This window comes from Gymnogyps californianus, chromosome 2 (assembly GCF_018139145.2).
Source record: "Gymnogyps californianus isolate 813 chromosome 2, ASM1813914v2, whole genome shotgun sequence".
Lineage (NCBI taxonomy): Eukaryota > Metazoa > Chordata > Aves > Accipitriformes > Cathartidae > Gymnogyps > Gymnogyps californianus.
In genome coordinates this window covers 130,220,441-130,246,498 of record NC_059472.1, presented here as the reverse complement: position 1 = coordinate 130,246,498, position 26,058 = coordinate 130,220,441, and the positions used below count along the sequence as shown (strand labels likewise).

The following is a 26,058-nucleotide window of genomic DNA, read 5'->3' as shown; positions in this document are numbered from 1 at the left end:
TATTATGTCTTACAAAAGATGAAATACCCAGAGATCAATAGTTAGCAACTTCAAGAATAGACAAATATCACCCACATTCTTCAACTGTTACAAAACCAGAGGAAAGCTCTGTTTTTTCTTGGCAATGAAATCCTTTATTCCCCCCTTCATCCTCTCCTTTTTCATTAATGAAAAAGCAGCAGAACTGCTTAATGGCAACCAAACAGTCTTTCCCTAACAGAAAGAAATGGCTGGAGACTGAAGAGGTGTGAATACCTGCATAAAAATACAACTTTATGAAAGAAGTTAAATTAAAAGGACCACTGTACCAAAGCTCAGTTTCTCCAGGTCTAATACAAAAGCATATTCCTAAACCCTAAAAATATTCCTAAAATAACATACATTTCTTTAATGCAATGGAACAAAAAAAAAAGCATACTGTATATATAGCAAAGGTAAACTGTTAATGAAGACTTACCTCCAGAAACTGGGGCATCCATGAAAACAGCTCCCATTTTTTCAACTGCTTTGGCTAATTCTTTTGAAACTGCAGGGTCTATAGTACTGGAATCTATTAGCAATGATCCTTTCTTCACTTTCCTAAAATAAAGATTAATTATTATTATTAAGTATTTGTTGCACAAGACGTTTGCAACTATTACCATGGCACTGGCTTTCCTCAGCATGATAAATGTACAGACACTTTTTGGTACACTAATAAATATAAAGTTTTAAACTCTATTGAGCAAGATCTGCTCAGTTTGTATACTGCTGAGTATGTATACCACAGTTTTCAGTGACTCAAAACACAATAAAACCTGAACACAAAAAAGGATGTTCTTCCTAAACACTATTATGAAAAAATTACACAAAAAGGGTGCATAGGAAAACCTGCCATCATGCAAGCTTGAGCAGTATATCATATACAGATCATCTAAGATGCATTCTAAGCAACTGAACTAAATGTCGATACAGCCTAAAATTTCATATGTAACAATACACTTTTCTTTCTATATCTATACAATATCTTAAGTTCTTATCAGAATAGTCTGATTGCATTCTTTTAATCATTGCTACAATTTATTCTACATAAAGATCCTAGCTAACACCACAAAAGCCTACTGCAGATTTAGTGAAGCATGGAGAAAAAAGTTATGTTTTCGTACTGACAGCTAGTATATTTAGGCAGAAGAATTGTATCCCAAACTGTAGAACACAAAAAGTTGTATATGTGTTTAAAAACATGCAATTGAAGTAAAAATTTTTAATGCCCTCAACAATAAAAAATTGATTGTATTTTTATCCCTCTTTCCATTCTATTGCACCGCGATGTCATGTCCACTGGACCAGCAAACACCACAAAATCAAACAACGTAATTTTTCTGTCATAAAAAAGTGAGTAATCTAAAGCTACACATTATAGACGAAGAGCTTCACTGCACCTTGCGTGCTGTTGGCAGTACAGTGAATTCCACTGAATTGAATTACCTAGGTTGCTGGAAATAGTCTCTCAATATATACACAGCTGTGGACCCCACTGTAGCTCCAGTGGGGAGCTACAGTCCTTTTGTCCTTTTTCACAGAAGGGATGAGCTGCTGCAGTTAGTTTGAACACGTGCAAACGAAAACCAGCGTGGCAGATACAGTACTACCTCATCTCCCCTTAGTTCAGAACAAGGAGCAGTGGCACAGGCTCCTTGGTGGCACAGTGGGATGACTAAGTTAACCCTTAAATACTCCAGAGCATCAATGTTTTCTTCGGTAAAGCTTAAAAAGCTTCAGAAAATGATAAAAGTCAAACCAGTTACCAAGGTCCAGGGTCACTCAGAGCAACAATTAACCACTACTGTCAAATTACACTTCTTTCTCTTGAATACGGAAGCTGAGAAACTGCAGCAGCACAGGACTGCTTTCCATATCCTCTGTTCCCCGCAGTATTTTCCACATCTAGGTACTCAAAAGATTAACCGGCTGTATTATATCAGTAAGCACTGCCAATCAGTCTTCAAAGTACCACCATCCTGGATACAATTCTCCCGCAGCTGTTTGCCCAGCTTTGTGGGACTGATCCAATTACCCTTCCTCCCTGAAGGGTCTAAGCTACAGATACTTAGATCTGCTCAGTCCTACTTTGTGAGGAATTAAACTACGGACAGTAAGCGAAGGAAGCAACTATTATTTCCTATATTGCAAGAAGAATAGAAATCCCTCTCCTCTATTTCACTTTCTTATCACTGCACCTTAATATTGCCTACAATCAATACCTAAAAAAGATAACATTGGTTTTAGACAATCTACTGTACGTTTGTCTTCTGTACGTTTCTTCCTTTACATTATTAACCTGGATAGCAGTAAGATCCTACATCATCCTCAGAGGTACTGAGTAGCCTTAGTCAGCCTGCCAGGAGCAGTGCACACGTTGCCAGAGAGCCTTTTAAATACTATTTATTTTTTAATTTGGCAAGTCCAAAAACTCTGAGTATTAGAATTCTGCAAACTATGGATTTTAGGCTCAGTGGAAATCCCTCCGCAAAAGTTAAAAAACATTGTTTCACATTAAACAAATTCTTTAGATATTTTCTTGTGTAATAAACAGACAATAAGAGTAGAAATCAATAAAGCCTTGTCAGCTATTCTATGTTAATGCACTTTAATACCATGAGACACAATGGCATCTCTTCAGAACATTTCATTTATAGGATTTCAAGCTAAAGAAAAAAGTATTTCAGCAAATAATTGTTGCCAGCAAATATTCTAGTTATACTTGTCTGTAGTACATTACAGTAAAAGAAACATGCAACTGAGAAGGTAGATAATAGTCAGTTAAGTTGCCTCAAATTCACATAAATTGTTGTTCTTCTGAAAATAAAATTAAGACTTTAGCCAAAAGCCATTCAAAAGCAAGCACAGTTTAAGAGAACTCATGTAATTAGAAATATCAATAGTGACAAAACAGAGAACATCAAGTTAAGTTCCCTGAAGGCACAGCAAGAGCTACAGCAACAGCAATCATTTGACAGACAATGTAATACAGTCTTGAGTAGGAGTGGGAATTCTCCAAACTACAAAAAATTCTTACTTTAGAATTCCATTTGCTCCTGTGTAAACTTCTTTTGCATTGGGACTAGAAGGCAGCATGGTAATAATTCTGTCTGCTCTTTCTGCTACATCTGCTGGGGAATCTGTTACCTTTCAAAGAAAAAAAATTAAAAATTATGTAAGTTTACACTTCCTGAAAAAGAGACGTCAGACTTTTTTGCTGAGTTTGTTTTTAGATTTGCAGGTCACCGGTCACAACTAAGCTAGGTAAAAAATTAGAACACAAGAAAAACTCCTAATGGAAATGTTGATTAATTGGATCCAGGAACAGAAAAATAAAAAAAATTAAAAAGGATGTCCTATCACGGAAGTTCCTCCAGAACATCCGTCAATGGGGACGTTTGCACCCCATCAACCCATTCATGAATCTTCAATTCACTATAAACCATGCATCTATACAAAATATTGCTCTACAACGTTTCTAAGGAGGGACAGTACGAAGGATCACAAAAATCTCACTTTTTTTCTTGTCTTATAAACAGCATTGGAAGAGAGGAAGACTGGAAAAAAGAAAAAATTACTTAATGCACCTCTGAGCCTCACCTTAAAAAAAAAAATCAGATAAACTAACTGACGTTTCTCACAATATTACGTTGACATTTTTAAAAAGGAAAATTATCAGCTCAAGCATCCTTCACCAAAAAGATCTGAACAAGTTTCAAATTATATTGTTAGGTATTGGTTGTTAAATAAACATACCTAACTTTAAAGGTATATTACCTTCCCCAGCTCATTTTCAGAGGCAGGCAGTATTTAAGATACACATACAACAAGTGAAATACTGACAGCTAAAGTAGTGAGTTTTACCCAGAAGGCATTTGCCACTAAGATTTTTGTCCAATACTAGTTTTAAATAATTAATTTCTTTTAAAAATGCATTGTTAATACATTAATAGCTCAGGGAAAACAGCAACCAAAAAATACAGCTTATTCTTTTATCTTTAGCCCACGCGGATCAAATCTGGTTTCACTCATTCAAGTAGTTTTACCAAAATAAATTAGAATTTCCATATCACATGGCTTTCGGGTTAAAGAAATTGCAGTTTAACAGCTACCTGAAAATTTGGTTCCTTTCCATAACGTAGACAAATCAACACATCGATGACCTCATTTCACCATTCCTTATTGATTTATAACTACAGGTATTTGTTATAATTTTTGTTAGTTTTGATACTAAAGGCCCTTATGTAAATATATTCTCTTTTTATATACAATGTGTTTATAAGGTCTCAGCATCAAAGAAAGCATGTCATATACACATCTGTAAGAAATGCTGAATAACATCTTGAAGAACTTCTGGGATACACCACGAGAAACTTCTTGATTTCTATTTGACTTATAAAATGAGTAAAAGAAGGGAAGACTGTATATATTTACTGAACAAAGCTCTCAAAAAAAAGGTAAAGAAACTGGCATAGATGAGACTTAGAAACATGCAGGTTTTGTTTTGAAAGAACAAGTTAATACTACATAAAACATCTGGTATACCACACAGCTATAAAAGGAAACATACTGTAGTCTAAACAACAAAGGTTAGGAGGAATAAATGAGACAATTATAAGCAGAAAAGCTTCTATATCTGATCAGTTAATTTTGTGACTTGCTTCCCTGGAGACCAGAGAGCCTAGCTCTTTATATAGGAGTATGACACCTTTGTCTTTAGTTCTGAGTATCTCTGGTTCGGTTCAGTCCCAATGTGTACTATCAGAGGAGAGAGCAAGTATGTAATTGGAACCTGAATTTATATATGTCTTCTTATTTGAAACTATTATCTCCAGTATTCTTAGAGCTTTGCAAGTTATCAGCTGAATACTCTGTGGCCCATTTTCACCTTTCAACCAGAAGCTGAAAACCATACAATATTGGGCACATAACTTAAAAACTACATCAGCCTCACATTTCCACTTGGCCATGTAGATAGGATATAGCTGTTTTTTGGTTACAGATCTAAACAATTCTTAAGCAACACAGATATATAGAAGACATAGTACAGTAGTCATCTACACAGAAATTAATTTAGTCCATCCATGTCTTTCAAAATACTAACATGCCTTTTACATGAAGAAAATGAGATTAAAACTGTACACAGACTGGGACAGTACTTCCACAACCATACAAAGGAAAATAATTTTGTTACCTTGAAGTAAGTAGAAAAAAAAGTGGGAATTAAAGTGGGAATTGTCATTCTCAGTTTTTTGGTACTGTTAACAAATATGATTAATAATCCCAGAGGAAACCTACCTACCTGGTTCAACAAGCAACATATAAAACTTTTTTTTTATTTTGGACTTCCTGTCTCAGAAATAAAGTTGAATGATTTGAAAGCTATTAAGAAACATTATGCATTTGAAATCATTAAGAATATGTGAATATTTCAAAAACATACCAAATACTAATTGCTGATTACTAACATAGACCATACTGGCTCAGAGTAGCAGCCCACCATGTTCCGTACAGGTTCTGATACTTGCCAGTTCAAGCAAACTTTTGCAGTACGCAACTAGATAGGGGAGACTTTTCTTCATACTGGTCATTGGTTTATGCCCTTCAATATGCGCATCTGCTTATATTTCTTCCAAAATGCTTCCCTGTTTCCTTCTTTATATTTATGATAAGTCAATTAATAATTCTGCTTGCCTGAAATGCCACTCTTACTGAATACACTGAAGAAAGCTCTATTTTTATGCTGCTTTATGCATCAGATGACTTCAGTAACATTCTCAAACTTCCAAATCTGAGATAAGATTCAAACATATGTAAACTGAAGCAAAGTAACTGTGTGACACACATGCACTCCGCTGTGTGAGAACATGATAACTATGAGGAAGGGGAAAGACAGTAGAGTGTAGAGGCAGCTTACTTGCTCACAGCACTGTTCAGTATTCTCCCTCGTTTGTAGCCTTGCAACTTTCTCCAAGTTTTACCCCAAGTGGTTCCATATGCTCCTGCTGAGCCAGTTTTCCCCTTACTATTTACCATCAGCAGGCAAGTGGTTGCCTCCGGACATATACTCCCTCCCAGTTCTTTACTTCAGAGGCTAAAGAAAGTGGAGTCACAGAATATGCAGACTTACGATCAAATATCCCTCTTCCTCCATATACCTTGGTAGTAGCACTGACTTTAAACAATGGGCTTTTGACAACATTTACTGTCTCTTGGGGGGCATCTTTTCATCTCTGTGACACTCCTGATGGTTTTACCCTACCAGCCAGACCAAAGAGAAGGCAGCCCTTGGAGCCCAATGTTCCTTCTACAGCAGTTTCTACACGGCCGCCTGGACCCACAAGTTTCCAAGTCCTGAAAAAAATGTTGGGGTAGGATTTACACCTATAGATCAAGAAGAGGAAGTTATGTTCACATACTTTAAGTATGTTGTATTTGTATTTAAGCCTACTCATGTATTCTCTTAGTGATTTATGATCTTAAAACTTACTTTTGGCTTTATTTTTAAAAGCATTACAGTTCACCTTTAATATCACACATTAAGTCTTGCCATTAGCAATGCCATAGGTATCAAGATGCCAAGGATTCTATTATTATGGCAATAAGCTATCCAAATAGGCAGCCACAGCAAAGAGATCCCACTGCAGAACATGAATTAAAAATACAACTAATTGTTCAAAACAGACTTCCTTTCCATTTGCCCAGCCTCTTACTTAAGACAGGTCTGGTTCAGCCCTGAGGGTCTCAGCTGCTTTAACAAAATAAAAACAGTAGCTAGGCAAAGAAGCTGAAGAGCTTACTTTCCCAGTTAAGGCCAAGATTCTGTAATTATTCAAGGGGAGCTGCAATTAATTATGAACAGGTGCACTTTATCATTTTATCTTTTGGGAATCTTGATGTTACCTCATTATTTAAAACAGCTGCAATTAGCTCCAACAGTTTAGACTTTCAAGGCATACAGTTCCTCTATCTAGATCTACCTACAATTTCCTTGCCACTGCTGGAAAATTCCCTCCTATCCTCTACACTGTCACATCAGAGTATTATTTTTGCGTTGGTTTCTCCTTACTTGAGTACATTCTTTTGTTTCAGTGTTTTATGCACCTATCCATCCACCCACAACTATCTAAACTGCTATAGCTTTGAAGTATGTCAAAAACATTTGAATATGTTTCAGACACTTAGAAATGACCCAACCATCTGAGAGACTGAATGGGTTTCTGGGTGTATTAACGGATCAACAAAAGCAATAGCACTGACTGGAACAGGGCCAAGATTTCGCAGGGTATATGGCAGGAAGGTAAACCTCCTTAATGTGATCAATTTCCTTCCCTCCTTTTTCCTTTTCATTCCTTCCTCTTCTCTCACCATAACCTTCCTTGCCTTCAAGAGAATAAGCACTTAAATAATTAGATTTTTTCCCTGCCCCTGAGGACTGCACCTTGAAGCAGCAGGAAAGCTCATATGTCCCTATAACCCTTACAGCTATGCCAGCAGGAATTTTTAACTAGGGTCATTTAACCTGAAAAGGTCAAAGTAGGAACCAGATGAAAAGCAGCCCACTGGCCATCTAGACCTGGGGGAGGAGGAAGCAGGAGAAAGGAGGAGGTGAAGGAACAGGCCATCAACCTACTCTCATAAAAAGGGGGGAAAAAAACCAGCTAGAGAAGTCCAACAAGGTAGCAATTCTGGCTAACAGCATGAAAATTACTTAGGGTAGAATCATGTCTTTGCTCCAAGTGAAACCTCCCAGATTCAGATTGCATTCACTACGCTGTTTTAGTTTCGATTGTGATCTTCACCAAGAAGAAACCCAGATTATTTAATTGCATTGCATGCAAGAACCATTCAACACATACAGTTATTGTTGAAATAAAGAAAGTTTATTACTATACCTGAGCACCCAAGTCTTGAAATTCTTTGCAAGCTTCTGGGAACACATCATATGCAATAACTGGATATCCATGTTTTACCAGGTTTTTTGCCATTGGATTTCCCATGTTACCCAGCCCTATGAATCCAACTGGGGTTTTGGAAGCCATTGCCCTAGAACACACTGGTTTCAAAACAATAAATATCAATATATTTGTATTTTAGAGTAATGCGTAACAATGATGTAACAAAAGCTAGCATGTAATCTGTTTTCATTGATTTAAACAACTTTACACTTAAAAACGGTGGAAATGTGAATCCTATTCTGCATAATTTAAACCATAAATTATAGCTCACATCGGGCCACAAATACCACCCCAGAATAGTTTTTCCACATATCAAAGAAAATTATTTTAATTACGAAAATGTGAGTGTTTCAAAAAGTATAGTAATAATCAAACTTCAGCAACATCTCTGAAAGCTAAGGTCTGAGAAGAGCTCAAACACAGACTTAAAATATGCAGGCTTGTTTGTATTTTGTTATGTGTCTAAATCCTAAACTGGATATGCAAAATCAAATTTTATATATATTTTACAGACTTCTTATTTGCAGCTTTGGCTGCAGGATTGGGATATAGCACCTGTTCTCTAGAAATGGACTGAGGCTGCCACTTTATTTCATGCAGCCCCTCACAGATAATAAGTGGACTCTTCTGATCCTGCACTCAGATATAAGCCACTAACCTAAAGGTGAAAGTCTCCATAATAAATCATTGCAAATCCTTTGAGCCATGTAATCACAGTTTAAAAGCAAATACTGAAAACTAGAACAAACTATAGTATAAATACAAAATTATGAAGTCTTTACAGGAATAACCCCTGTATTCTATTTCCTGTATGACCAAGACAGAATTATAAAGCATAACCTACAATCTGTGGAAAACACTACAGTTTCAGTCAGTTACTTTTTCCAAGTAGTTAGCAAGTATCAAATGCTGGACAGTAACTAGCATTGCAGGCATTCATCTACTACACTCAGTGTCTCATCACTCTAAACACTCCTAATCCAAGAGCAGCACAATTTGGCAGTGCCGAGATTTCTTTGCCAATTACATAAAATAATTTCTCCTTTATGACAAAGGAAAAAGTTATGCAGAATAAACACTAAGGCATGTGGCAACTAAGCAGCCAGAAACAAGGCTAACTAACTACAGAACTACTGTAACTCTGAAGTGCACATACAGAAAATGTGCCTAAGCTGGATCGAGACTCTAAGAGGTCTCAATGCTTAGCAAAGAATCCTCTCTAGGCCAATAACACTTGATTAATCACTTTAAAGTCTTTCTGACTTTAAGCTTCTTTTTAGCCAGCAACGGTCATGCTCTTTCATCTGCAGCACTATTTTGGAAGTGCCACGTTTAATAAATCAGGTTCGTTGAGAGAACTTTGGTCTGAGAGAGTTTCCACAGATGCCTGCAGCAATTACATAGCTAGAGAAGTAGCACAATTTAAAAGAAAACTGCACTGGGAAAATGCTTAGTGCAAACTGAGATAAGTCAGGAAAAGAGCACATTGCTTTTTTAAGAAGTGCTACATGTCAAATCTAGGGAACAAATGAACAAAGAGCCTAAAACGCCATCATCAGCCATAGTAATCATCTTGGAGTCTTTTCTTCTCATAGTTTCTATGAGTCAGTCTTCCCCAGTACATCACTTACCCTAATCTAAAATTGCTCCTTTTGTTAGCCCGAAGCTTCCAGCTTCCTGAGGAGGTTCAAGTCCAGGTTTTCAGCATCTTTCTTTCTCTACCCCTTAACACCAGTGGATCTAATGTACCTTGACTTCAGTAAAGCTTTCAGAACAGCCTCCTCTAGTATCTCAGTAGCCAAATGGGGAAAGTATGCAAGACTGCCTGATGGAAGAAATGTTGTCTGGACTATTGGGCTTAAAAAGTGATCAGTGGTTCAAAGACTAGCAACAGTCCGTTACGCGTGATGTTCCTCATGGGTCAATACTGGGGCTGCTGCTGTTTAAAAATGACTGCGATGATGGGACATAAGCACCCTCAGCAAGATCACATGTGACACCAAACTGGGGGGAATGGCTGAAAAACTGCAGGGCAGGGCTACCGTTCAGAAAGACTGGAGAAATGGGCCTCAAGAAGTTAAAAAAAGACAAATACAATGTCCTGTACTTGGGGCAGGAGATGTCACTGCAGGCTGAGGACTGGCTAGACAGGTTGCAGCTCTGCAGAACCTGTGGATTCCCATAGACAACAAGTTGAGCATGAGTCAGTAGTGCATCCTTGCAGCAAAAGGTTAATGACATACTGCGCTACATTAGCAAAAGCATACCCAACAAGTCAAAAAAATTGGTGATTCCACTCTACACAGCACAATACACAAGAGATGTGGTCAAACTGCAGACAGCCCAGCAGACATCAACTAATATGACTGAGGAGCTGGAGAATATGGTGTATGAGCAGAGGCTAAGGGAACTGTCTTTGCTTAGCTTGGAGAAGCAAAGGCTAATTGCAGTCTTCTACTACCTATGGAGTGGGAGGGAAGAAGAGTTACAGAGTAAATGACACCAGATTCTTCACAGAGGTGCACAACAACAGGACATGGGGCAATGGTCAAAAGCTGCAGGAAGGGAAATTCCAGTTGGAAATAAGAAGAGCATCCCTGATGAAGAGAAAGGTTCTGCACTGGAACAGGCTGCACAGAGAAGGGATGGAACCTCCATCCTTGGAGCAACCTTGGAGCACCCTGGGCAACCTAGTTAGTTTAAGCTTTAAAGTTAGCCTTGCTTCCAAACCTCAGTTTTCTTTGTTTCTGTGAATTCCAAGTAACCTCATCAGAAGCATAAATCTGGCTACCATGTCTAGGCTCATTCTTGTAGACTCTTCACTTTTATCCTGATCTCTTCTTTTCTCACACCCTCTCATGGACATCTAACCATCACCTCAAACTAAACATCAAGAAATCTCTTAATCATCTTCAGAAAACTTTCTTGATACCTTTTTTCTATATCAGTGCTGACACCAGCAGTGATGCCTGTCACTCATACCTACAACCTAGAAGACCTGTCCATGATCTGCTTAAATCTCACTGATTCCTTCTTCTTTATATCTGAGATCTCAGCTACTTCAGAATCTGGCCACGCACCTCAACAGACATAATCTTGCCTTGATCTTCATGGAAATATTGGGAACTGAGAAGGACATTTTGCCCATGCTACTTTCTGTCACTCCTTCTCTGCATCCTGCCTTACTTTACTATGTCACATAAGACTGCTTTGCTTTGACGACTTTCCATGGCTATCATCCCATTTTACTATTAAGACATCAACTGGTAATTGGACTGCAATGACAGGCCAATTGCCAACAAGCATTTCTGTTACTCCTCTAAGGCAACTCTTCACAATGTAAATATCCATGAAACTAACTCATTCTTCTACTATAAGGCCTGCCTTAAAAATCTTCATTTTGCAACATCCCCAGAAGGCATAGCAACAGTTCCACTGGAATACAAGGCAACATGCTGATCAGTATTATTAGTTTTGTCTCACTGTATTCTATTATTTTCCCTTTTGTCTGTCTGTTGATTTTCTGTTGTCTTAGTTTATGAATCAGGGACCATTTTCTGTTCTGTGCTAACTAGAACATATTGAAATCCACAGGAATTGGGATACCTGTTAGAGAAATAGTCCAATTCCTGACTCAGCTTCTGACTTCTTAGTTTGGTTTAACTTTTCACAGCCCCGTGTTAAATTAGCCACTTTAAAATTATATAATTTGATTAACAGCTTTGAAAAACCTCCAGATCCCCAGGTACTCAAATACAGGAAAACTGCTTTAAAGGACTGATGACATTAGCTCACAGACATACCTAATAGAGCTGATTTCAATTAAATTTGAATCAACCGCATTTAGAATCATGGCATATTTTTTAATGACTACTTAAGACAGTGGGGGTTTGCCAAACAGAGGATGTTTAAGACGACATGATTTTTCACCTCTTCATATTAGATGAAACTCCACAGGTGCTATCACGGCAATTCATGTCCAGCTTGAATATCTAGGCACTGTTTACCATTTGATACATGGCACAGGCTCCGTTTTGAAATAACTGTATAATTCAAACATCTAAGGATTGATATTCTGCAAACCCACATACACGTACGCTTAACTAATCCCATCAATTGTATAAGGATTTGCAGAAACTGTCCCTGTGGTATTGAGTCCATTTTACTTCAGCCATAAAATCTACAGTAACCTGCTGCAATGACATGGCTGGGAAAATGCCCAGTCCACATTCAACTTCTAACAGAGGGCAGAACATCAGAAGTAGGAGCAATAGAAGCTACTTTTAAAATAATCACTGACGCCATGTGCAACTAATTCTCCTTCACTGGGAACAGAACCAGCAACATGGGTTAATCTATAGATCAAGTTAATTGGGAGCAAAACCAGCTACAGCTACAGTGACTCCAAAGCATCTGGGCTTTTCCCAGGAGATTCTTCATTATTCTCTTGAGGGAACATGTACTTGCAGAGCCCCGTGCCTATGAAGACTCCATTGATGAGGAGGATCAATTTATGACCTTCTTGCCATATTGGGGGCTTACAGACAATACAGATAAAAATGTTTTGCTTTGAAAAGTCAGCCACACATAGAAACACTTGACCTGATCTACGATTTCAGGAGAATTTTACCTTAAAAATAATTTAATTAAAAAAATCAGCAAGAGTTTATGAATCTCTGAATGCCTTTTCTTGAACAAAATACATCCATTAAGAGAGTAAATTCAGAGATGCACAGATTGCAATCCTGTCTATAGAATATTTGGCCTGTAATGACCTAAAACTTGTCTTTTCAAGCTTCTATGTAAAGATACTGAAAGCAATTTTCTTTTTAACCTGAACGATGACGGTTACAAGTTTAGATCATTTCAGATGTTTACATTTCATTTTATACTATCTCCCAAAGTAATGACTCTTACAGTTTCAAGAAAGAATTTCAGCTCCAGTGGTGCCTTGAATTCACTGCAAATACTAGACTGTACAGACACTATAATACGCAGTGCAGAGGACATCTCTTTGTATTCAAACAAAAAGGAACTAATAGTCGGATAGGACCACAGACAGTAGAGCTGGAAAGGGTCCAATATGCTTGTACTCCAAGGGAAAGCAGTGTCTAACTGGCCAAGAACAGGACTGAGAAACCAGTAACTCTCAAATTGTAATCTCAACAATAATACTTACTTTTTGGCTTTATAAAATCTATTTTGAACCATGTTCACCAAAATGTCTAGCTCCTGGGATGGAAACCCTAGCTCCACAGTCAAATGAAACCGATAAATCTGGCACAAGGGATAATAGCCCACATATTACTGTCTCATATGAATCTCCTAATCAGGTGGTTGCAAATCATATTAATATTCCTGATCTCTCTGGATCAGTGAATCTTGAGCTCGTTTCCAACCCAGTAGGTGAGATTTAACAGGAGCATGGGAAGATGCCCAGAGGAAGCTCAACTACTGAAGTTGCTGGTTTTGCTCAGAGCTTTATGAGAAAGTACAGTTGCATATGAAGTAACTTGACAAGGAGAGGGAAACATGATGACAATTCAATATGAGCCACTAAATGAAGGATTTTGCCACTGATTTAGCATCTTAAGTTCTGGTCCACGTACAACAGAAGACACCATCCCTTTTCTCCTTCCTGCTTTGAAAGAAAGGATCAGAGAAAGCTTCTGTGTTTTGTGCAAACTTTTCTATGGAAACTCATAAAACCTCTACTAAACTAGATTCTGGAGGGAACTACATGGAGAAACATAGAAGTTAGAGAGGCCAGCTGTACAGGGGCAGAATCAGGTCTTTCTGCTCCTAGAAGCTTTGCCAATGGAATTTAAATTGCCCCAGGGTCACAGGCTTTTAAAGGTTATGCAATGATTTTGAGAAGTGCACTCAGCCAAAATCATAATTTAAGATTACAAGACTCTAAATTTGGCCAGCTTTACATTGAAAACATCCCATTTGCTTTTCCTTGCCTCTGTAAAGGTCTGCTGATGAAAAACAGACATGCTATCTTGTAACAGTCACAGTTGTCTTACCTCATTTTTCTTATCTGTAGCTATACCTCATTAAATGTTTGCTAATACATTAAAGACAAAAACATGTAGTAAAGAATATCTAAAAAGAATATCAAGTGTACACTTGATCCCTTAATTAAGTAATGTGCTGGACTTCTGAGCAGCAGGCCTTTCTGTCATAATCCTTGCTCAGTAATTAATGCTTCTCTGCATCAGAGCATGGAATCATTCGACAGTTCAAACACAGCTCCTGCATCAACAAAAGTACTATTCAACTATTAACTGAATGGGTCCCTACTACTTATCCAAAACTATTTGTAAGGACATTTTTGTTCTCTAGCAGGGTACTGTCGTCTTTGATGAACAGCTCCCTCAGCTGATGAATCTTCATTTACTAGAAAATCTTCCTTTCTCAGCCATGATACCTCATTAAACCCGCCCCAGCAGTCCCCAGGAAGGATTCCTCCACATCCATCATAAATGTATTTTTAAGTAAGGGCATATACACCCTCTCCATGAAGCACCTTTGCCAGCAACTGCCAGCTGCAGATCACAAGACTACATGGTCTCCATCCAACTTGCTAATACACAAACGTACATACCCAAGATGCTCCTCCAAAATCTGCTCTCAGCTATCTTCCTCCTAGATGATTTAACAGCCTCTCATATAAACATACAGAAGAAACAATCCATCACGGTCTGCGCCAGCTGCAAAGAGCAACTGACCAAGTAACTAAGGAGCATTCAATAAGTGAACGAAGACAGCCCGCTCGCTAACCAAGCTGTAGTGTTGGACAGCTCTCAGAGCTGGCAGAGTTCCTTCACTAGGATGGCGTTTCACTCAGAACAACAGTTGATGAAATCACTACTCAAAAGACAACTTTTAGACTACTCAAAACTAAAGAAAAGGATGGCAAACCTAATAAACGCATTAGAGATGGGGAAACCTCGACATATAACTAAGCAGTAGAGCTTAGCAGTTAAGAAGGCTTAATGCTTTGACATTCATCCCACAAACACTTCTCAGAGTCAACAGGACTTTCAGCGCAATCACTACTGACTAAGTAAGTCAGAGCTTAAACTCTGTGGGTGAAATTCTGTTCTATGGAATTTTCTTGGGGGAGTCACAATTTTTCCTTAGACTTAGTCACAGTTTCTTGCTCAGGTCTTCAGGCAAAGACAAACTATATTTTTCAACTTCAAGGGCCAGTGTAGTGTTTTGGGTTGCTTTTCACACCTGTGCTCACCACCAAGAAATGAGATCCCTTCCATCTTCTCTACATGAAACATGACCATTGGAATATTGACCAAGACAGCGGATTTCAAAGCTCTTACAGAAATATCTGGCAGCTACCATGCACAGAAAGTTCAAAATACATTGAAAGCTACTGCTTTCAATTGCGGTATCACAAAAGGCACTAAATACACAAACAGGTCTCCTGTATTTAACTTTACTAGCATGTGACCAACATGCCTGCTGCACCTGAGCTATTACTTAGCACAACACCAGAGCTGCAACTATAAAAAATCCCCATGCATTAGTGGAAAAGAGACAGTCAAGCAAAAATAACACTGAAAGCTAATTTCAAAATTAAGTGTCAAGCACTTTTCACTGATCAGTTTAAATGAGGTTTACCGGGGAACTACAAATTTTTAAAACTTACTTAAAAGTAATTGAGCAATTCCTGAAACACTTTGTTAAGTGTCAAGATTTTAGAACCATATAGCATTTAAAATAATGTATTTCTTCCACTTTGCTACTTGAAAAACCTTCACCTATTTGTTGGGAGCCTAACTATACAGTGACATACACAAGCAACAGACTGCTATCAAAATGACGTCAAAAAGACTACTGAAGGTATATTTTCAATTATCTACTTCAGCAGTTAAACTACTTGGAAACAGTAGCATGATTTTCAGGATTCTGAAAAGTGAAAAGGTCTAGGTCCAGTTCTGCAAATACATTCTTCCTTCACTTGCACCAACAGGACATTTAAAGCTGTTTGCTCCTTCCACTGCCCATGAATCAACCATATGTGCGAGCGAGTGCCTGCAGAGCTGGAACAGGAGGAAGTGCCGCTGGATTTACCTTCAGTTTAAGGAAAATAATCGGATACAATGATCGAGAGGGTTGAACAGCCCAAATCTAGGTAACAGGTACTGCTAACATGTCACTGGTGCCACAGGAAGCACTTGTGGGCTCTGATAATTTCCAGGCATGCTACTGTAAGCAAATGAGTGAAAACATTTATTGAGCTAAGCCACTCCGAAGCTCCGGTACAGCCTCAAATAACGCGGCAGCGGGAGCCGCTTCGCGGGAGCGCGCCGTGCCAGCGATAACCCCCCGGCGCTCCCCCGGGGGGGGCCCTCACCGGGGGCGCTGCACGACGAGGCGGCTCCGGGGCCCGCCAGGCGCGGGGCCGGCCGTTGCACCGGGCCCGTCGGGTGCGGAGGGCGCGCGGCCGCGGCCGCCAAGGGCAGCGCGGCAGCAGCGCTCCCCGGCCGAGCCCCTGGAAAGGCCCGGCCTTTTCCCGCCCGGGTAACGACCGCCCGGCGGTCAGAGCGGAGCCGCTCGAGCCGAGGGGAGGGGCAGGTCCTTACCGATCGCCGCGCGGGCGGCACGCACCCGCCTGTGCCAGCGCCACCAGCCCGCAGGTCCCCCGAGCACCACAGCCGCGGCCATGCTGCGCCCCCGCGCCGAGTGACCTCCGGGCGGCCGCCACCCGCCCCGGCACCTCCCCGCCCGCCGCCACCGCCCGCCACCGCCGGCGCGCTGTGAGCGGCAGATGCCGCAGCCAACCACAGGCGGCCCTTGGCGGGAACCAGCCAATGGGAGCGCAAAGCTTCCTCCCCCGCGGCCGGCCGGCCCCGCCCGCCGCCCCGTAACGGATGGGGCCGGCCCCGCTCCCCGCGCCCGGAGTGCGGAGAGGGGCGGGGCGGGGGCCGGGCAGGCGCTGGGGCATCTTATTGGGGCAGCGGCGCTGGCGGCGGGTAACAGTATCCCGCCGCCTGCGGCTCCCCGCGGGGACATGTTTCCTTCCCGCCCTCCTTCTTGCCTGCGCCTGCCCGCTGCGGCCTCTCCTTCCTGCGTCGCTGCCGGGAGGGACTGCTTGGCTGAGGGGAGGGAGGGAGGGAAGGCAGGGCCGGGCCGGGCCGGGCCGGGTTTTTGGCGGAGGCGGTTTGTGGTGCGAGACGGTAGGGACGGGCCGCCCCGGCCGTGTGAGGGCCGCGGTGCCCGTAGCGTGGCGTAAACGGCGCCCTCGGGGTGAGGGAAAAGGCCGTCTTGCACTGTTCTTGCCTAGTCAGATGGCAACAAAGTGTTGGAGCTTATGACTGGCTTCATCGTGGTGGTGGGTTGACCCTGGCTGGGTGCCAGGTGCCCACCAAAGCCGCTGTATCACTCCCCCTCCTCAGCTGGACACGGGAGAGAAAATATAACAAAAAGCTCATGGGTCGAGATAAGGACAGGGAGATGACTTGGCATTTAGTAACAGGCAAAACATACTCGACTTGAGGGGAAAAAAAAATATTACCAGTCAAATCAGAGTAGGATAATGAGAAATAAAAACAAATCTTAAAAACACCTTCCCCCCACCCCTCCCTTCTTCTCAGGCTTAACTTTACTCCCGATTTTCTCTACCTCCTCCCCCCGAGCAGCGCAGGGAGACAGGGAATGGGGGTTGCAGTCAGTTCATCACACATTGTCTCTGCCGCTCCTTCCTCCACAGGGGGAGGACTCCTCACACTCTTCCTCTGCTCCAGCGTGGCATCCCTCCCACAGGAGACAGTCCTCCACGAACTTCTCCAATGTGAGTCCTTCCCACAGGCTACAGTTCTTCACAAACTGCTCCAGCGTGGGTCCCTTCCATGGGGTGCAGTCCTTCAGGAACAGACTGCTCCAGCGTGGGTCCCCCGCGGGGTCACAAGTCCTGCCAGCAAACCTGCTCCAGTCTGGGCACCTCTCTCTCCACGGGTCCACAGGTCCTGCCAGGAGCCTGCTCCAGTGTGGGCTTCCCACGGGGTCACAGCCTCCTTCGAGGGCATCCACCTGCTCTGGCATGGAGTTCTCCACAGGCTGCAGGTGGATATCTGCTCCACCATTAACCTCCATGGGCTGCAGGGGGACAGCCTGCCTCACCATGGTCTTCACTATGGGCTGCAGGGGAATCTCTGCTCTGGTGCCTGCAGCACCTCCTCCCCCTCCTTCTTCACTGACCTTGGTGTCTGCGGAGTTGTTTCTCTCACATATTCTCACTCCTCTCTCTCCGGCTGCTTTTACCGCAGCAGTTTTTCCCCCCTTCTTAAATATGTTATTCCAGAGGCGCTACCACCGTCACTGATGGGCTCAGCCTTGGCCAGCAGCGGGTCCGTCTTGGAGCCAGCTGGCATTGGCTCTATCGGCCATAGGGGAAGCTTCTAGCAGCTTCTCACAGAAGCCACCCCTGTAGCCCCCCCACCAACAAAACCTTGTCATGCAAACCCAATACAATTGTGCCCAGAGCGTGGTTCCCAAAGGCCTAACACAGGGTTTATCAACCTCAGTAAGGTTTGTATTTGAACAAGCTAGCAAGAGCTGTGCTGCTCACCTACAGCCCAGTGTCTGACAGGGCTTGGAGACCTTGCTGGCAGGGCAGGGAGAGCTTCAGGCCCTTCAGGGGTGTGAGGGAGCAGGCCAGGCTCTGAGGGAGGGCAGACTGGAGGCAGGCGAATGCTGACTCCTCGGAGCAAGGCTTCAGCTCCAGTCCTGCAACTGCCATATTCATCTCTCTTGAACAAAACAGCTAATTTCTTTTCCTGACAGAAAACCTTGCCTTAGTTTGTTGTGGAGGAATGCTGGGTACTCCCTCAGTTATTAGGTTACTCTTTTTAGGTCAGAGCTTTTTTTGTAGCTGTTATGTAGTATCATTTACAGACTTCTGGGAGAGTGCAGTCATCAGGAATAGATCTCAGGTCTCACAAAGTCAGCTATTCACTCAGTTATATGTTAGCACAGAAAGAATAGGCTCAATATATGAGCTTGGCTCTTCTATCAGTACCATAATTTATTTTTTTATATTTGCCCCTATAAAGCGATGGATGATACACAGTTAAATTAACCCAGCTCAACATAAAAGAATTTTGTGGGCAGTGAAGAAGGCTGTGGTTATATAGTAGCTTTACTCTGGCATGTGTGAGTGCTAACACTCAACAGGCTGCTCTCATACCTTCACCCAGTTGCTTCTTTCTCTCATTGCCTCTCAGCTGAGCACTGAGACAGAGTATGACTTGAGAAGAAAAAGATCCCTGCAGCTAAGGCAATGGAAAGAGACACACAAAACCAGAAACTCTTTTTTTCCTAGCACTTTGCAAAACATCTGAAGCCCCAGAGACTCATATATACCAATATTTTCATAAGCTCACTTGTCTCTTCCACTGTGCCATTTGAAGAGTGCCAAGTGAATGAAGCTACTGAGCTATGTTTACTTTTCTCCTCAGTGGTGATGAGATTGATGACCATCTTGAGCACAAATTTTGTTGGGATGAGAAGAGGTATGATTCTTCATCGAGGCACCTATGCTGGCAGAAATCTGTACTGAGGTGTAGTCCCAATAAGGTCTTTGGAAGTCATTAAAACCTGAATTTTACATGTAATCACACAGAACTTTGAAAGCATGGGTTTTTTTGCCTTCCAGCCTGATTCTTCACTGCCTTACATTTTCAGAGTCACTGACCCTTTTCCAACTGTCTGTAGACTCAGTCTGAACTGAGTTAGAAAAGTGATTAATTTTATTTTTTGGGGGGATTAAGAATAGATAGGTGGATCAAGTGAAGAGTCTAATGCTACACTCAGTGTGGTCCTTGCATTCAGATTTTTAACTCTCATTATAAGATGCACCTTTACCTGCATAGCTGCATCTTTCTCTAGACCTTTATCATGTCTCACAGGGTTTTATTTGTGTAGGTATAAATAAAGCATTCTTTGTTTCAAAGGTGTATGAGGAGAATTTCACTTTGTACCAGCATAATAAAAATACACTATAATCACTTCCAAACAAAGCATGAGAAACTGGAAAAAGGAAAGTCCTATTAATAAAAGTGTAGTAGACTTAGCCTTATATTACTTTGCCAACACACCTGTGAATAAACTCTATTGTTACAGACACGTCCACTGTTATCTTACTGTATTTTTTACATTGCTTTTGTACAGAACATGCTTTTGCAGAGAGATGGAATTCCTTGAGATTAGATTAAATGGAATCTGTGCTCACATAATGAACACTAATACAACTGATATTAGTAGTTCAGTACTTCTAAGGTAGCCAGTATGAGAAGGAAGCATTTGCGGGACTAGGTGGTGCAGGGCTACCATACAGCAGAGCATTTGCAGAAGGGAGAAAATTAAATTAATAGTGTTGCTGTGTTTTTTATTTTCTCCAAAATGCCCTTTAGTGATGTTTGAACTTTTAGTAGGCTTATAGTAAAGTTAGCTCATTTTGTTAAAAATAATTTTGCCTTTCATAAAAGTTTCTCACTATAAATTAAGCCTTCCTAGTTAATTTTGTTTTGTGTGTTTATTTCTTTGCCAACCTAATCACATTCTTTCCACACAAAATGAAGAAAAAAGCTTTGTTAACTTCAAAATACTTTTGTTTTAAGTAAATAGCCATGAAATCTTTTACTTATATTAAAACCCAGGATAAAAATGTTCTGGTTTTTTCCAACAAAGCAGCAGTATCTCCTTACTCACACCTAGTAAGATAGTGTTTCATAAAGATTTGTATGTGATGACTTCTGAAATTGTTAACTAGTTAAAATGCAAATAAACTATTATTTGTATAGCTTGGTTCTACAAATTATTATTTTTTCCTTGTGTTAAGAATGGGGATACATACCTCATTTGAGTGCATACAACCTCTACTTTTTAAAGTAAAATGCTTTAAAGTCATGCAAGTAAAGTCTAAAATGGTCTATAAAAATAAATTCATTAGATATTTTAAAATATCTTGAAGTGCCAAAAAAGCTTTCCAGAAATCAGTGATTACACTGCAAACATGCCACAAAGGCAAACTGTTAACAAGTGTGCCTTTGCCAATGGTAGGAAGATTGCCAACATTTAATTGGCTTTAAAGTTTTGTTCTATCAATGGTGTATTGTATCTTAAAAGCAGTAATGCCAACCTTATGATTTAGGCATGAAATAGGACCTCAAAATATCTGACTGATTATGGCAGGAAGGAACTATTTTCTGAAGGAAAACTTGCTAGCCTACTTGTTGCTCTATTGTAGGTAGAGTTCGGTTTGTACAACACATCAAAAGGAACAGTATAAAAATTGTATATGAGGATGACAAGTAGTAAACACATAACTGGTACGTATCTGTTTGCATCGGTAGATCTTATAGTGCTTTATAAAAAAGAGTATAGATGTCATTATAAGAACTGATCTTTTAGCTGCCAAACCCATTTAAGTCATTGTTGCTCCCCAAACCTAGGTATACCTGGAGGTCCCCCCAGTCAGCCCAGTCAGTTCAATTGCTTTTTGACAGCTTTCTATACTGGACCTGTGAAACCAGCAGGATTTAAAAAAAATCCCCACTGCTTTTGCCCCAGCTGCTCATCCCCATCCTTGCATTACAATTTACGGCCCTCTCAGATGTACCGATAATAACTGTTATTAACCCACATCCTTTCACTCATCTGTTTCACAGTCTGCCCCAACAAATGCTTGCACTGGCACACTGGTCCTCACTCTGGAGGGACTGAATGGGCCAAGCTGGAATGAGTGAGTGGGACAGAAAGCTCTTAAATCAGCTCCTGAACTACTGGGTGTTGGTAATATAAAACCAGATTCTTGGTCATGGAAGACTAATGAGGTTCCCAGTGTCATACAACACATCAGTGACAGAAAAGGGAAAGAAAATGCAACTTTCTTGACTCTCATTATCATATAACCACGTCATACCCGTTACCATTATTACCATGTTCATTAAGCCACATTGCCTTGCTATTATTAACGCATTGTTACCATATCATCTTGCTTTGTAGACTGCTGCTGGCACATTTCTGCAGGATCTGAGAAATGTGGAGAAAAAGATACAGTACCTTTATACTGCATGGTCCTGTATCCCTGTATCCCAGCTTGTTAGATCATCAAAAACTTGTGTATATTTACTTACATCGTACCCAATGAAAGCTTAGTGACGTTGTAAATCTAGACCTTTGTGTTTAAGGGACTGAGAATTATTTTCTTAGCCTGTAAGAAGTATGTGTAGACCTTAGGTGTGCTCCATAACATTTGTGACATTGTAACATGGATGTTAAAACATGAGAACTTGTCAGAGCACTGGTAATACAGAGAGCAGCTGCTATTGATGTACTACAGTACATCTATAGGTAGGTAGTTTTCTACCTGTTGGTACATTGTGCCCACTAAGTTCCAGGATATGTAAAGAAACATAAACAAATATGTAAATAAACAGAAAATAACATAAAGGCAGCTACTGTTTTGATTCTTAGTGCTGAAAACTGGCCATCTTAGTTTGCTTTAAAGGTCTCATATAAAAAGACAAAACAAAGAATTAAAAAAACCCCTACAAACACAGAACATTTATAGTATTTTTTGTCAATTTGCATTGAGATTTCCTTTTCAGGACATGGAGTTTTATAGTCTGGGTTGATAACTAAGCACAATTTTCACTGAATTGAGCGAGAGTTACAGGCATATGACACCTGTAAAATGGGACCCTCATTGCAGAATGATATTTAAATTCAACATTAACACTACTTACTGTAGCCAAAAAAACTACAGTGGATGCAACAGCACATCTGAGACTTGAAACAAAATGAATTGGCAGACAAGCCTACAGTGTTACATTCCTCCTTCTAACCTTTCATCATGCATTTGTTGCGTTTACTTCTCTGCATTGGAGAGCTTTCATTATGTTTGTAAAATGCAATAAAAGCGCAGTGGAGCTGCTCAGGAATCCCTGAGCTGCAAATAGTTGGAGCTGGCGGGGCATTCCAGAGAAATATCCCTGCATATTTCCTCTCTGACTGGTCACTGCTGGAGACAGACTACTGGGCTAGAGGGACCTTGAGTCCAACATAATATGACATTCTTCACGCTTGTAAATATTTGCGTTGGGATTCTCAGGGCAGCATTCATTTCCTAGCTGCGTGCACTTTGCTAGATAACTAAGTGGAATGTATAAGCAGCAATGCAAGTGGTTATTTTTGGCTGCAGAAAAAAAACCCTTGTGTAATCTGAACTGCTTTATTTCTTGCTGAATCGTATGATATATTCTGCAGCAGTATGTAATTTAGTAATCAACCACAAGCTGAATATATGTGATATTCGGAATACTGCATATACTTAAGGGGAAGCAAATTCCAGGCTTCTGTGGGAATGTAGTGCCCTGGGGGAACACAGAAGCTTTGTTTTTGTATGAAAACTTGCTGTCTGTTTTGTCAGAAGCATTTGTACTGTAGTTTGGAAAGCGGTTGCATCTCACTGGGACATCAGGTGAATGTTAGAATGGGCAGGTTGCAGCAGGATACCAGTGCATACGTATTTGTATGAATTGATACCAAGTTGAGTTAAGCACTAGAGTTTTTGCCTTCTTTTTAGCTCCGATAAATCCCATTAGGATGTTTAGGCTAGACTGTGCTGACTGAGTTTCTCGGAAGAGCTGAAAAGATTCAAGTACCTATTTCCTAGAAGAATTCAGTGATCCCCCTTAAGTTCTCTTCAAAATCCCACCCAAGTAGAACGCAATAGAGATACTTCATCTAGCTGAATTTCACAAAAAATGCTGTGGATTTTCCAAAGTCCCTAAAGAGATTTCATCTAAAGAACCAGTCCTTTTAATCACAGCATTTTGCTAAATGGAGTGGGTTGCAGTTCTGGTTATGAGCAACTTCAATCACTACTGTCTTTTACAAATAAGTACGATGTTGTATGTGGGTGACTGCATATAGGTTGTACCATGAACAATATAGAGCTGTTCCATTTGGAGAATTGACACAAAAAAATCTAAAGTGTAAGGACAGTTACCTCTATGGCATCCCATAGCAATTTGGGGTTGGTTTCATTTTTGTGTTTTAACTGAAAAGTATGTTTAAGATTATTTTAATGGATTTAGAACCTATCAATGTTTGTGTACAATAGCTTATTTTTACATGCTTATTTCACATGACATAGAAATGCAAAGAGGAGGATGACTTTGGTTCAGATTTAGATGAACAGCTTTTATAAAGCACCTGAAGAAGGAAACAAATTCCAAAAGAAGTATTGCTACATATGATAAATATTTGGTATCAGTCATGGTCATTTTATTTTTACTTCTACCTGCAATGCACTACATATAAAACATACTGATTGGTGTGGGAATTGCACAAAACAGTCACTCAATGCCCTTCTGCCAGTTATGGGGTACTGACATAGGAAAAGAAAACGAATGTAGTAGGGCAACAGGCAAAAGCAATGTGGAAAAGCTACATGGTAAGTTGATCTCACACTTAAGGAGTCCAAGTAAGGATGAGGTAATTGTTGCCCAGGAAAAGATGCATGCATGTAAAACACAGAAAAAATAGTTACATTTTTTCCAACCAACATATGTATATCAGTCTAAAAGCATCAACCTCACATTACTCTGAAAAATTCCTGAACTAACCTCCTTATGATACAGAAAGAGGAATCCTGGCACTCAGTCCTTGGGTTTTCCTACACCAAAGTGTAAAGCACATTGCTTCAGAAACATTTTCTTTGCGTGGCATGCTCCTGAGCAAAGTCTTGGCTTTGCCAAAGTGGGAGGTGATCTTGCTCCTACTGACATTCTTAAGAGTTTGTTCCTGATTTTAGAGGAAGCAACATAATGTTCCTGGAGGAGTAAGGTGCATTAGAGGATACTTCTCATCACTGGCTTGCTAGAAGAATTAGTACCCAGGAACATAACCTACTGCAGATCAAGAGAGCAATTAATTAACTTTTGACAGAGAGACACTGTTACTTAAGTAATATAATTCAACATAAAAGAACCAGCTTTTATTTTCTATACTTGGTTGCAAAATTTTGACTCAATTTTGTATGTTTTGTGCATGCAATTAATAATAAATTTAATTCCTTTGGAATTTTATCTATATAGAGGATATAGGAAACATCAACTTCATGTGCAAAAGGACAGAGAAGACCTTTACAAGAGCAGCGCACAAATCAGTGTGGATCAAAATACCTCCTCTATTCCACACAAAGACAAAACTACTGCCATTATTGTGGTCCTGTATTGTCTGTATTGCCTGCATTGCCTAGACTGTCTTGTCCATTGAAAGATTTTTGAAAGGAATTTGTAATAAAAAGATTTGGAATGTATACCAACATGAGGCAATTAGTTGCAGAATCTTTATTTTAACAAATCTCCATTCTGCCCTATTGAAAATTTAAGATGAATACACTTTATGTAACATTTAAGAGTTCTAAATACAAACTGCACATTTAGTTTAAGGCTAGCACTATAATTTCACCATTTAGCATGCATATCTATGGAATACCTTATTATTAATTTTGTTTTAAATCTCTGTTATATATTAATGCATTTCCCTACTGCAGACTATTTTTATAGGTTACTTTTAAGTAACAGCACTAAAGTAGTCAGCTGCAGTGAAAAATTGCAGAAGAAACTATCAGATAACAATACTTTTTAGAAGGAATATGCTGCTTGTTCATAAAAAATGATCCATGTTTCATCTGTGCTAACTGTGATATATATTCCAGTAGAGCAAAGCCACTAGGGTATTGGTCACCAAAACAATAGGATCATCTGGCAAAGGTCAGCATTATAGTATCAGAGCTCTACCAAAGAAAAAAAAAAAGAAAAAAAAAAAGAAAAAAAAAGAAAAAAAAAGGAAAAAAGAAGAAAAAAGAAAAAAAAAGGAAAAAAAAAAAAAAGAGGAGAGGGGAGAGATGCAATAATTTGCTTTCCTAAAATAAGAAAAGGCTAACATTTTGTTAATGTTCAACTTACTGAAGTTAAAAAGTAATTTGATTTTTGTTATCTGAGCTGGGAGATAAGAGCTTACATTACACAATGAGAGATGT

At 40.1% G+C, this 26,058-nt stretch overlaps 1 protein-coding gene across 3 annotated transcripts in view; it reads right to left on the bottom strand.

The window, feature by feature from the left end:
• The window catches only part of HIBADH (3-hydroxyisobutyrate dehydrogenase), an 85,431-nt gene extending 68,761 nt beyond the window's left edge, over nucleotides 1-16,670 (bottom strand). Inside the window, exons 1-4 of one of the 3 annotated variants that reach the window (XM_050892644.1) lie at nucleotides 16,589-16,670; nucleotides 7,917-8,077; nucleotides 3,059-3,168; nucleotides 458-579 (exon numbers count right to left, since the gene is read on the bottom strand). In XM_050892644.1, the coding sequence (XP_050748601.1) occupies nucleotides 458-579; nucleotides 3,059-3,168; nucleotides 7,917-8,077; nucleotides 16,589-16,670 (475 nt within the window). Of the gene's footprint in view, nucleotides 1-457; nucleotides 580-3,058; nucleotides 3,169-7,916; nucleotides 8,078-9,610; nucleotides 9,674-16,588 lie in introns of those variants that run through there. The other 2 variants (XM_050892645.1, XM_050892646.1) reach the window with 2 other exon arrangements.
• Nucleotides 16,671-26,058: the final 9,388 nt, after the last annotated feature.